The 13,630-nt window shown below is 26.2% G+C and overlaps 2 protein-coding genes across 2 annotated transcripts; one reads left to right on the forward strand and one right to left on the reverse strand.

Annotated features, from left to right (window-relative positions):
• Window positions 1–12,033: 12,033 nt before the first annotated feature.
• On the reverse strand, window positions 12,034–12,601 carry LOC111675642 (ubiquitin-like protein 5). The gene is made up of 3 exons (XM_023436431.2): window positions 12,446–12,601; window positions 12,245–12,383; window positions 12,034–12,175 (listed from the first exon to the last, which is right to left on the reverse strand). The coding sequence occupies exons 1-3, from the start codon at window positions 12,482–12,484 to the stop codon at window positions 12,132–12,134; spliced, it is 222 nt and encodes a 73-aa protein (XP_023292199.1). The 5' UTR covers window positions 12,485–12,601; the 3' UTR covers window positions 12,034–12,131.
• Window positions 12,602–12,853: 252 nt separating this feature from the next.
• On the forward strand, window positions 12,854–13,559 carry LOC111675640 (anaphase-promoting complex subunit 15B). Its single transcript, XM_023436429.2, has 3 exons — window positions 12,854–13,081; window positions 13,153–13,240; window positions 13,294–13,559. The coding sequence occupies exons 1-3, from the start codon at window positions 12,959–12,961 to the stop codon at window positions 13,461–13,463; spliced, it is 381 nt and encodes a 126-aa protein (XP_023292197.1). The 5' UTR covers window positions 12,854–12,958; the 3' UTR covers window positions 13,464–13,559.
• Window positions 13,560–13,630: the final 71 nt, after the last annotated feature.

Here is a 13,630-nt window from a genome sequence, read left to right on the forward strand (position 1 = left end):
TTTAGTTATTTAGTTATTTAGTTATTTAGTTATTTAGTTATTTAGTTATTTAGTTATTTAGTTATTTAGTTATTTAGTTATTTAGTTATTATTTATTTAGTTATTTAGATAGTTAGTTAGTTAGTTAGTTAGTTAGTTAGTTAGTTAGTTAGTTAGTTAGTTAGCTAGTTAGTTAGTCAATTAGTTAGTTAGTTATTATGTGTTATACTTTTCAGAAAATATATTTCAAAATTTCAAGCTCATTCGAATCATGCCGTCCACAAACATTCACACAAAGTGCTTTAATTTATGTTTGTTATGTGAGTTGACTATCATTTCAGTTACTCAATAATTTAAAAAAAAAATACTTTTAACATTAAATGAGGCATAGTAAATTTTATTTACTTTAACTTGTTGTTCACTCCTCCTTCTAAATTTGACAGACATATCTCTTAGTGACCCAATGAAAAACATACACATAAGTATACAGAAATTACGTGTTGAATAGTATATAGTTCGAATGTGGCATGTTTAAACTTTGTTCTTAAAGTTTAAAGAAACTAATCAATAATAGAGAAAGAGAAAGTGAGCGTAGCTAATTTCATCAAAATATTTTTTAACATGTAGCTAGTTTTTAAAACATTTAACGTAAACTGTATGTATATAAACAGAAGCAATGTTAAATACTTAAGTAAGTAAACTCAATTTGGATCCTTAATAAAATATACGTTTTTATGCTTTAGTGGATTTTATTTTTTAATAATAAGGTCAAATATTTAGATTTTAATATCAGGGAGTAGCTTTTAGTAAATTAGGACTTTCAAAAAATTGATTTTACTTTTCGAACAGCAAGTGATGGGTAATAATGTTTACCAACTGTATAAAATCATTATTTGTTTATAATAATTGAAGCAAGTTTCATTAAAAATATATTTTAAACCTAAACTTTAGTAAATATTTTGAGATATTTTAAAACTGGGTTAGCCTGTTGCTACGTAGTAGTAATTTAAAGCTAGAAGCAGAGTAACCTCCCTTAAGTATTTGTTATAATTTTAAACAATTCTTCCTTTTTATTCGTTGTTTTAATTGTTTTCCTTTTTTATTGTTAATTTACTCGTAATAAACCATAACAACGCTAAATGTATTATATTGCCATTGAAATTTTTGCAAAAAGAAATACAAAACAATTTCCTAAGACTTCTTTTTTTAGAAATTTCTCTCGCAAACAAGAACAAAATCATAACCACTAATAAACACATGTTTAATATGGAGGCCAAAGAAATATAAATTAAAATGTTTACAAAATGATTATTATCTATGGTACACATTGTTTTTATTGTTTTTTATAATTTCAAAAGATAAATAAGTAACAAATGATTTTGTTTAAATTTCTCTAAAGATACATATGAAATTAACAAAAGTTTTGTTTAACACATCATGCCACGTGTTGAATGAAGTATTTATTGGAAAAGTTGATTTTTTAAGTTTTCTTTTTTATTTGTTTTTTACTTCAATGTTTTTTTTCTGCTTCTTTTGCATTTAAGTAACTAATAATTTCCTTAACTGTCATGACAGCTAACTTGTTCATCAATCTTTCAGTGCCAGAGAAGTTATAACTTTTGAGTAGGAGCAAAAAGAAATTGTGTAAAAATTTAAATAGAAAAACTAAGTTGTAATATGCTTAATGTGATAAGCAAATTTTGAATAAATAAGTTTATCCTGCAGTTTTGTCAGGGACTTTGGGTATTCCTTTTAGACAGTGACTTCTCCTCTCGAGATTAGGATTAATTTTGTCAAACATGATTTCGAGAAAAATTCACAAAATATAAGCAGAAATATAAGGAAAATTTCAAAACAACCCATTAAAATATTGAATTTCAAAGAATAGAGTTTTTAAATGAAGTTTAAATTTCGAAAAATTGATTTTCAAGAGTGTTTGCCAATATAATCATATAATAAAAAATCCGCATGAAAATAGCTTTGCCGAACATTTAAAATATAATTGAAAATAAATTTAAAATTTAAATTAAATTCCTGCGTAAAAGGATATGCAAAATCTCTAAATTTTTCACCGAATCATATCCATATTTGAAACATAAGTTAAAATAAAAATTACCAGAAACTTTAATAATAACTTAAAGTAAAAAAATAATTTTTCTCGTTTTTAAAAGCAATAACTTTATATTAATTTCCTCTCACATAAATTACATTAGGGTGGACCCATTCGTATAGAAAAAAAAAGAAACTAATGTTCACACCGAACATCAAGGCTTGCTTGCTTTCCCAAAATTTTGTTACTGAGGACTATATTTGGTGAAAATTAACTAAATTTTAATTTTCTGCGTTAATATTTTCAAATTTTGGCAATGAGTATTTCATTCATTACATGGTAATGAGTTGTCGTTATCAATAACATAAATTATTTTTTTTAATAGAAATAGTAGTCAATTGTCTATAGCGTATGCCTTATAAGGAATTAGTTAGTGTTTCTAACCTTAGACGATTTTGGAAGTTCTTTCAAGGAATGTTGATATTTATATTTGTGTGGAAATTATTTCAGATAGAATCATAAAATTACTTTTTAATGGGTCATTGAGTAAGGGAATAGACTAGCAAACATAAAAAAGAACTGTAAACCCAGTTTTAAATCTCGAAAAGTCGGGTAAAATAAGTAGTTATTCACCCAAAAAGTAACTACTTTCACATTTCTCCAATATTACTTGCTTACTTACCGGGTAAGTAAAGATTTTGCTGGGTTTTTGGATCCAACCTAATGAAAAGTTTTTGCAAAAAAAATAACAAACTGAACTTGAAAAAGATTTGTTATCAGAAAAATGTCTTCAACTTTTAAACAATAATAAAGTTTTTTTTGTTCTTTATTTAATTATAGTAAATGTTTTCAAAAATTAAAAGAAAATGTTTTTCAATTTATATGTTTTAACAAATGTCCAGCACAGGTAGTTTTGTACTATTGTTTTTTTTTTTGTGATCTTGAAAGAAAATTGTTAAACTGTTGAAATTTAAGTCTAACTTTACCACACATTCTTGTACTTAGTTTATTTTTATAACTTTTTTTATAAGGGGATTTTTTGGAAACTTTAAATCCCCCACAAATTGCAGTTTTATAAATGCAGCAAAAGTTTTTTTCAGGGACTTATTAATTTTTTTCAACAGAAATAGAACAAATTTTTTGTTACAATAAATTATAAATTAGCAAAGTATTTTACAGAATATAAATAAATTGCAAAAAGTACCTTGATGAAGGGTTTAATCTATTTGTAAAGGGTGTGTAATTTTCACTATATTACTTTGCGATTATATATAGTGTATAGGACTTAAAGCCATGATACACGGTTGTCAGATCTTACAACGTTGTCAGTAAAATGTGCAGAAAATGTCCAACAATCGTGTGAAATTGTAATTTTTCTTTTGCAACTTTGTTAGAAAAAGCATAAAAGCAAGATAAAATTTGTAAATTGACACTGTTGTTAGACATTTTCTGCACATTTTACTGCCATCGTTGTAAGATCTGACAACCGTGTATCAAAGCCTTTATTTATAACAGTTTATAAAATCTTTATAAGACAAATTTACATACTAAACTTGTTCTATAAACCTTTGATAGATTGTTAAGAACAAGTGGAAAGCTTAATAGCAATTCTAATAAAATTTGATGAATTCTATTCCAAAAAACACTTTTCTGTTTTTATTAATATTATACGCAAAAACATAGCATTTAATATAAAAAATCCTTTTGATTGACAAATTTGTTTGACAGCAAACGAAATTAGTGTTTTTGTTTGTAATATTCAATAGATTAAATTTTTAATCAATTATCATTCAACCTATTATCTAAAAATAAAAACATAAAAAATGACATTTTGTTTAATATTTCATTATTTTTGATAATTTTTTTTTAATTTAATAAAAAGATTGATAAACAGTTTTAACGGAATTATATTTCTTTTTAAATCATTCAAGTACTTGTAACTTAAAAAAAACGAGTAAAAATAAATTAATAATAGGATTCATATAATTTTACAATTAATGGCAAAATTTATATTTATTTAGATTCCTTGTTGGATTCTAAGACAATCTACGATAAGATTTGTTAAGTTTTCAAAATAAACAATATCGATCCAGTTGATCCCGAGAATAGTTTTGTAATATAGGCTATGCATCGATCATTTCAATAAAATCAAATACTTCTATGAAGATCGCTCCATAATATTAATTTATTGTTCAAAAATTATAGAATTAATATATAAAACAAGTGTGAATGTATAGTCGGGCGTATGTATGTATGTATGTATGTATGTATGTATGTTAAAAATAGGGATTATTTAAAAAATAAAGCATTTGATTTGTTTTTTAACTTTATTTCGGAATATTTTTGTTTTTTGCAAAAAAAGATATTTTTTACAAGAGGGCTCAAAGGGGAATAGGGCAAAATATGGGAGTTAAGTCTACTTCAATACTATTTATGTAGAATTTAAAAGTGTCATTAGTGTTTGTAGGTGAATTTTTGATCTTTTAGTCATTTTCTGAAGGGAAGTTTGTACGGGGGCTAGGGTCAAATTAAGCCCGATCATTACAAAAATCAGTAGTGTCATTTAAAGTTCTATAAAACTAAGTTTTGTCGACTTTTGTTGACATAATAGATCATTTAAATCAATTATAAGCCCAAAGGGCCTTTTTGCGGTGTACGGTTGTATGGGGGCTAGTCGAAATAATGGAGCGATTTTAACCATTTTCAATAGGCTTCGTCCTTGAGCCAAAAGAAGCGTGTGTGCCAAATTTCATCTAATTATCAATTGCGGTATGTACCTTGCGCACAAGGTTTACATGGACAGCCAGCCAGACGGACGGACGGACATAGCTTAATCGACTCAGAAAATGATTCTAACCCGATTTGTATGCTTTAAGGTAGGTATAGGACGAATATTTTTGTATGTTACAAACATCAGCACAAACCGAATATACCCTCCCCCACTTAAGTGGTGTAGGTTATAAATATCATTTTATTGTTCTAAATTTTATTATATTTTAGAATTAATATAAAATTAAAAAATATAATTTATTTGAAAGTATTAATCACAACTTCAAATTCTCTACTTTTCGTATCATAATGGATTCAAGGCCATGATGAGAAAAGATTAACGGGTAGATCCATTAAGACCTAATTCCATATAGACATTCAAAAACTTTTAAAAACTTAAAAAAAACATTTAATTTAGACTTAAATTGAGGATGGATATATAACGTTATTTTCCATTGGGTTCATAATAGGTTATAATTTCTAACTCTAATAGATTTTCAACAAATGGAATCAACTGAAATATTTAAACATTTATAAAGATATAATTATTTTAAATAAAAATAATATATATTTTTGTTAAATAAAAAATTCAAAAATATTCTACATGCTACACAATCTTCCATGGACCTAACCTTACAAATTTTGAGATTTGAATTTATATTAAATCTTATCGTTATAAGTGAATTATTGATCTTTATATAATTTTTCCAAAAGAGAACTTTGTTTGGAGGCTAAAGTGAAATGAAGCCTGAATATAAGCTTAAGAACCAAATTCGGGGATACATTGACTTATAGACGGAAAGATACACATAACATAACCGACTCAGAATCTGATTCTGAGCCATATACTTTGTAGAGAACATATGACCAACATTTTTGACTATTACAATCATCAATAACCTAACTACTATAGTGTAAGATTAGAAATATTGATATTTCAGGAAAAGTATTTCAGAAAAAGTATCTCAACATTCCGAAAAACGGATATTACTGAATCTTCGTTATCTATAAGGATTTAGATTATACCTACTTATGTTATGGAATTTACAAACGGAATGACAATCTTCTTACTACTTCTTTTTACGAAGGTAAAGGTTATACGGGGATCTTAAACTTGTTTTATTATATAAATTTTAATCTACATTTTATTAAAATATAAATTTTTACAGTTATTGTTTTTTCAAAGTTAAGCCGATTATATAAAATTTCTAGAAACAAGTTAATTCTATATATTTGTAATAATTACCTTGAGGTATAAACCAATATTAATTTACTCTTGAACTTTTTGTACCAGTAAAATCCATTTGATTCAGTCAATTAAAAAATATTGTTTCTGGTTAATAAATTTCTATGAGATTCACTTAAAAAAATTGTATTTTTCAGGATTAAAAAAACACAGCATGCCCTTAATAGCATTAGACATTGATAAACAATTATATAAATTTAAATTTTTTCAGGTCAAAACAACATAATTTTTTTTTCTATTAAATACAATAGAAAATATTTGCATTTCTATAATAAGTTACATCAATAACAATTTAAATATATTTTTTTATCAATAAACTGTAACAACAATTTCAAACTGAAATATTTATTTTTCAAGTATTTTGTTTGTACATTTTTTATTTCACTTTTAAATATTTTTAATTTAAAGTTCTTTTTTAACACTTATTAATTTAATATTTTTTAAACAATTTCTTATTTGTATTTAATTAATTTATTGTTAATATTTTTTAAAATATTTTATTAATTCTCAAATTCACATTCCTTTTGATTCAAATCCAACTGTTGCTTTTATTTCAAATACTTTCAGTGTTTCTCTTTTTTGTTTTGCAATGGTTTTTATACACTTATTTTATTAACTTTCCAAAAACGTTGTTGAATGTTCAAAGAATCTCTGTAGACTGAAAATATTTTCCAGATGTATCCTGTTAATATAGGAAACAAAAACATAATTGTGTATGTTGATGTTGATTTTTCAAATGTTTCACAAGGATACAAAAATTTCGTTTCATTTTTTGATTACAAATATACCACTATCTATGTATGTATGTAGTGGTGGTACCAGCAGTGTCTATGTATTTGTGTTTTTGTTTGCCAAAAAGATAAAGAAGAGAAGCAACAGTGTTGAAAAAAATCCCAAAATAAATAATAATTTCCTTGAGAGTTAAAGCTTTTGTGGGAATAAGTAATTTAAAACTTCCGTTAAAAAGCTGACATTATTAGCTGAGACAAGAACAATTATTTATATTGAAAGCTGTGAGAAACTTTAAGTTTTCGAGAATTTTTTAAGTTGTATATATTTATTTTGTGGAGGAAAGATTCTGCGCCTTGTGAATCTTACTCCTATTTGATTATATATTTACCCCTCCATTTTTTTATGTATTTTATACAAACAGAAACTAGTCGAAAAGTTTACTACAAAACTGCTTAATTTGTAGTAAGACGCTATCAACTCTCTTAAATTCATATTCGTATGCTCGCAAGAACACATGTAACTACATACTTACATTTTAACATTTTAAGTTCAATTCTAGTTCAGTTCTAGTTCAGTTCTAGTTCAGTTCTAGTTCAGTTCTAGTTCAGTTCTAGTTCAGTTCTAGTTCAGTTCTAGTTCAGTTCTAGTTCAGTTCTAGTTCAGTTCTAGTTCAGTTCTAGTTCAGTTCTAGTTCAGTTCTAGTTCAGTTCTAGTTCAGTTCTAGTTCAGTTCTAGTTCAGTTCTAGCTCAGTTCTAGCTCAGTTCTAGTTCAGTTCTAGTTCAGTTCTAGTTCAATTCTAGTTTAGTTCTAGTTCTAGTTCAGTTCTATTTCAGTTCAAGTTCAGTTCTACTTCAGTTGTAGCTCAGTCAAATTCTTATATATGTCATATACCGTACTCAAAAGCGTCATTAGTGGTACTGTATTAAAGGATAATAATAATTATAACAAAAATAATAATAATAATAAATGAATAATAATTATTTGTTGTAACAGTACCTTTATTTTCATGTTTCAAAAAATGCTGTCATTTCACACCTTCTAAAATAAACAATATTGTTTTTATTAAATACAATATTCTCATTATACTGCTTTTTCAGTATCCTTTTACCCCTTTTTGATAAACCTATAGGTTACAAAGCTTTTGTATGCTTAGTTAAAGCTTTTGTTACATTCATGCATGTTTTTGTTTCAGTAAATGTACTACTTAGTATCTTCTCTTGCTTACAATATTTTACTCTCCTATTACTGTCACTTATTTACTTTACAGTTTTATTGAAAAACATGTTATTTAGCCTTGGCCTTCATTTTTGCCTGATAGTATTCAGTACTCTTTATTTTGTAGTTGTTGTATATTTCAATACTCCTTTTGTAAGCATAAAAATCATTGTTGTTCACAATCGTACACACATACAAACAAGCCTTTTAATTTTGTGAATATTCATTGAAGGTTTCCCTTTTTCCTGAGAGTGGTTTTAGTTAAACGTCATCAGAACCTTGATGATTTTAACAGTTGGTAGAAGCTGTCATTGTCAAATTCATTATACACAGCAGTGACAAATACAGCAGTTACAAAATTGTTACGTATTAGTAAGTTTATTATGATTGTTGTTATTATAGTTGTTAATACAACTGTGCCGAATACTTATTAAATGTTGTTTTGTTAGTTTTATTATAGATGTAACATAAGAAGGAATTCTGCTTTAACTCTTAGTATTAGAAAGACTTTAACATAGAAAGACTACAACTTTAAATTCAAATGAAAAAATAATTACATTTTATACTATTTTTAAAAAAATGTTTAAGCTTAGATATATTTATTTTCCTAGCAAGTATAAGACCTTTTTTTCTAATTAAAGTTATTTCATTATAAACAGGATTGAGTTTATGCTTAATAGATTAAAAAAATAAAGTAAATCTTTAGTTTATTCGAATAATCCTAAACATTTTCTCACGCTTATAAAACTTAAATATATGTATACATATTTTTTCATTTTAAAACTTAACTTTCTCCTATGATACATAAAAATTGAATCCCCCTAATATATTTACATTCTTACACTTAATTTCCTTTAAAATCATTGTAAACTACTGTGGGGTTTTTATTATGTTTTACTTTGGTTTAAGTTTTATTTATGGGTTTGTAGTTTTCTTTTCTTTATACTACCTTGACTACTTTATTATCTGTTCATGATAACTGTTACGCAAATAAACTATTTTTAATTGTGCTATCAGTGGTTATTTTAGCATAAATTTATTAAATTTTACATAAATAGTGCTTTCATATGGAAAACGGTACGTATGATTAATATTTAGTTTAAAAATGAGTATACGTTGTTTTACATGAAACACACATTTCTATGCTAATTTAGAAAACTTTAGGTTATTTTAAGGAATTCGAGAATTTAAAGTGATCACAGATTTTTTGAGCAAAACGTACAACAGTACGAAAAAATAAGTATTTTAATTTTAATTGAAAATTTGTGTCTGGCTTACCATCTTACTACCATAGTGCAAATTTCACCAAAATCATTTTTTAAAGTTCAGTCACTTGGCACAAAAGTCAATTTTATAATTAGAAAGTATTATCTTAAATATACATACAATTTGAAAATGAAGTCGAAGCTTTTACAATATGAGTATTATTTAAATTACAAGCAGTTAGGTATTTGGTAAAAATGTTGACTATTTGTAAAGCTGTGGGAAATAGTTAGCTGCAAAAGTTTCCTGTGGGTTTGTGTCAAATATAAGTATGTATATAAAAACTTTTCTTTATTAATGTTCCCACTATTATTATATACATACAAATATTGTAATATTTGTTACTGTTCTATTCGAACATATTTAATTTTGTTACTATAATTATATTAATAACCTATTAACATTTTTTTAATATAAGGGAAAACTATACAAACATACATAAATAACTGTTATACCTTAACATATTTTGGCATTACATAGACAAAACTGTTTTATCGATATTAACGTAACGTAACAATAAATTTAAAAATATATGTATATGTACAGCTGTGTTCAAAAAATAGAAGTGAGACTAAAAAATAATTGTGCAGCTTAATTTAAAAAGGAAAGATTTAAAGAAATTAAATATTTTTTACGATATTTATTTCTTAAGTGTTTAAAATACAAAACAAATGTCATTTTGTAAATAGGTTCATTAGTTTTTTTAGTATTAACTTTTTTCGAAATACATATCCGATTACGACTGTTCAAAAAAATAGGAGTACCGTATATTATCTTAACTAAGTTAGAATTATTTCCTTTATTCGTAGTAAATATTTAAAATATGATATAAAATTGTTATATTTAGATGATGTTGAGGTCAGTTCACAATTATTTCCTTTAAAATCCTGAAAGATAATGACAGAATTGACGAAAATATAATCTGTTCAAATATCTTGAAAATTATAAAAATATCGAGAACCAAACATGAAATTCTCATGGTAATTTCATTAAAATACTTTTTGAATACTTTAGGAAGTCAAATATTTTAAAATCTCTCATAAAAAATAAACATTTCATTTAAAAATTAAAAGAGCTTCCCATAAACGCTTATAATTTTTTTAAATTAATCCCATTAGGGCGCCCCAAATTAGTGAAATTAAGCCAAATTGTAGTTATTAAACTTCGTGATCAATATTCAGTTCGTTCAGATTAATTTTTAAACAAATCTTTTAACAAAAAAATTAATTTCAGACTATAAAGCATATAGTGAAACCCATAGAATTTGACAAGTAACACATTTAGAGGTGGTTTCATAAATGGATGAATTTTTAATGCATGAATACGACAACAAATTATATTTTTAAATCTAAGTGAATTCAGAAAATATATTGGAAGTCCATTAATCGAAAAATATTAAGCTCTAACCAACTTTCAAGGAAGTTGTATAAAAGGATTGATTCATGATGGGTGTTAAAAAAAGGGTATAGTCTAATAATTTGTAAAATTTTATCGTACCCCAAATGTTGAAGATACACATATTAACTCAAGATATGCTCTCATATTCCCAATAAACAAACATCTTTTAAGGCTTTCTGAATATATAACTGCATATTTGTTGATAATCGGCCACGACATGTGTCATCAAGCCCCTCAAAACCGTTGTCGGAAAGACATTAAGTTCCGGAGGCTCATATACCCAAATTCTAAATAAAATCTTTACAAAAATTACTGCTGTTGTACTGCCACACATTAATTAATAATATTTTAGATGAAAGTGCTTTCTTTTTTGTTTTTATTTTAAAAATAGTTGAACTTAAATCGAATACTCATATTATTTTGAACAATAGATTTTGTATATAAATTTAACTAAATAAGTATTTTTTCATATAAACTGCAGGCTCGATTTGCACAACTACCTATTATTGCTACTGATCGATTTGCGCAACAGCCTATTTGTTAGCTTTAAAGTATTTCTAATAGCAAATTTTTTTTTAAAGGACAAAAAAAATATTTGGAAGTATGTATTTGATTTATTTTATTTTCATTAACTTTGTTTTTCAGTCTGTTTAATTTAAAATGATTTGATTAATCATTTGTAGGTATGTTCCGGCCAAAATTATGATAGCAAATATGAAATTATTTTAATAAGAAATATATTATTTTAGTTATTTTTGTTGATTAATAAATCAATTAATTACTTTAACATCAATTAATTACTTCTTTTTGTTAAAGATATATGAAATTGTGCGTTATTTCAGTTGTCGGTCATTGCAACATTTCGCAAATTGCAACAACCCCGATTTCCTTTCTGTTGCGCAAATCGAGCCCGTACTGTATTCTCAAGTTTATTGCTCATATTATCACATACAAGCAAAAACAAGCAATTTTTAAAATTTACTCGTGGTGTAGGTTACCATATGGTAGGGCAAACCCGACTATACCTTCCTTCATGTTTTCCATATACACATTTTGATCAGTTTTGGAACTGTCCCAGTCCGTTAAGGAGTACTCTTTACACGTGTGTGCGTTCCCACGACAATTGGATCTTCGCTCCGGAACGACCCGAGTCACACCCGGCCAAAGATTGTCAACCCAGCGACTGTTGTATCAACCGAACGTTTTTTCCCCAGGAAAGAACTATCGGCCACAGTCGAGCTGTTACAACAACAACAACACGTGTGTGCGGAATATTCTCATTTTTTGCAGGGTATTGTATGTGCACTTCTCTTTATTTTTTAATTATACACATTTAAAGATATACGGAAAGTTTCCCCTTAAAAATGTCATAGTCGGTAGTTGGTTTAAATTAAATACGAGTTTCTTTTATTATTTTAAATTTCAGGTCTATTAAAAGTAGTAAAAAAGTTTTAAATTAATTTGAACTTAATGTACACTTATTGATAGTATAATTCCAAATTCATGCCGTCGTGAATTTCATCTAAAAACAAACAAAAAAAACATATTACAACAAAAACAAACACAATTTAATTTAATACTTATTACTTACAGTCCGATAGCTTAATATTATCCTTATAGATGGTATACCATTTCTTTAAAACTATTTTATCATATTTTGTTCCCGTTTGGGCAGCAATCAATTTCTTAAGATCACCAATGGTATCATCCGGGTTACATTTCACGCGTACCTGGTAATAAAAAAACACATTAGCATCAAGTTTCATAATTTTTTGCAAGCACTTTATTTTACCTTTTTACCCAAACGATCGTTACAAGTAATTTCTATCATTTTTGCGGTATATTATTAATAAAATTACAAAATTTCTGGAAATTTTCTTAAAATGTTAAACGTTTTGAGACACAAACAAATAATGACAGTCAGCTGTGAATTGAATATATAGATTCCAGGAATGGATTTTTAAATTGTAAACTATAAGAAAACTTTAAGCAAAAATATACTTTTTCAATAAGAAATTGTATTTAAACAAAAAAGTAAAAATAATTTACTAAAAATATAAAATAAATGGATTTATTTTATTTATCATTTATTTTTTATCAGTCTAAAAATGTTCATTCATACATTCCACAAAAACAAAGTTGATTAATTGCTTACTACTTTTTATATACCACATACTACTTTTTATATACAACTCAGTATTTTAAAAGCTTGTTTACATCGTAAGAAAATAAGTTTTGTTGTCACCGTAAAATTTACAAAATAATTAGCATTTAATAAAAAATATTGAATAACAATAGTTTAAACATGTCTATGTTGCCATTTTTCCCATCCTTACGGCCTCCTATAGCCAATCGCATATGGTTTGATAGTGCTCCTATTAATGAGGAGGCTGAAGTACTAAAATACGAACGTGAACATCATAGTTGGGTAAATTGTTTTTATTTTTTTTGTATTATCATCAGCAAAGTAATTAGATTTACTAATTATATACCGTTTAGTTAGATGCCATGAAGAATGCCGCTGCCGATTTACATCCTTTGGGTAAAGTTTTAACAATGCCTGGTCTTGAAACGGATGATGAAGATGGTAATTTTTTGATAAAATAATTCTAGTTTAATAAATTATAAATTAAATTTTAGCCAACGACGATAGTGATGACTCTGATAGCCATGATGATGAAGATGATGACACCAATGATCGAGCAATACCCGGTTTGCCAGAACGTTCTGCTTTAGGCTTATATTCACCAGGGGAGGAAATGAACTTAAATGATGATATACCAATAGTTGTTGGCCCAGGATCTCAATAAAACTAAAATACTTAAATTTTCCAAGTAAATTGTAATAAATTTTCAATTTGAACACTGATTTCAAGATTTCAATAATATAATAATTTTACAACTAAATATTTCAGATTAGTGTTTCTTAGCTTAATTTCTTAAAAAAAAATCTTTTAATGAATCTTTTCAAAACCCAG

The sequence above is a fragment of the Lucilia cuprina genome, chromosome 3 (assembly GCF_022045245.1).
Source record: "Lucilia cuprina isolate Lc7/37 chromosome 3, ASM2204524v1, whole genome shotgun sequence".
Lineage (NCBI taxonomy): Eukaryota > Metazoa > Arthropoda > Insecta > Diptera > Calliphoridae > Lucilia > Lucilia cuprina.

Excerpts from the sequence above, each read along its gene's own strand:
- LOC111675642 (XM_023436431.2), bottom strand. The coding sequence starts at position 12,484 with ATGATAGAAATTACTTGTAACGATCGTTTGGGTAAAAAG. Across the intron at positions 12,384-12,445 it reads ACGATCGTTTGGGTAAAAAG|GTACGCGTGAAATGTAACCC; the intron begins GTAAAATAAAGT and ends TTTTATTACCAG. Across the intron at positions 12,176-12,244 it reads TAATATTAAGCTATCGGACT|ATGAAATTCACGACGGCATG; the intron begins GTAAGTAATAAG and ends GTTTGTTTTTAG.
- LOC111675640 (XM_023436429.2), top strand. The coding sequence starts at position 12,959 with ATGTCTATGTTGCCATTTTTCCCATCCTTACGGCCTCCTATAGCCAAT. Across the intron at positions 13,082-13,152 it reads AACGTGAACATCATAGTTGG|TTAGATGCCATGAAGAATGC; the intron begins GTAAATTGTTTT and ends TATACCGTTTAG. Across the intron at positions 13,241-13,293 it reads TGAAACGGATGATGAAGATG|CCAACGACGATAGTGATGAC; the intron begins GTAATTTTTTGA and ends ATTAAATTTTAG.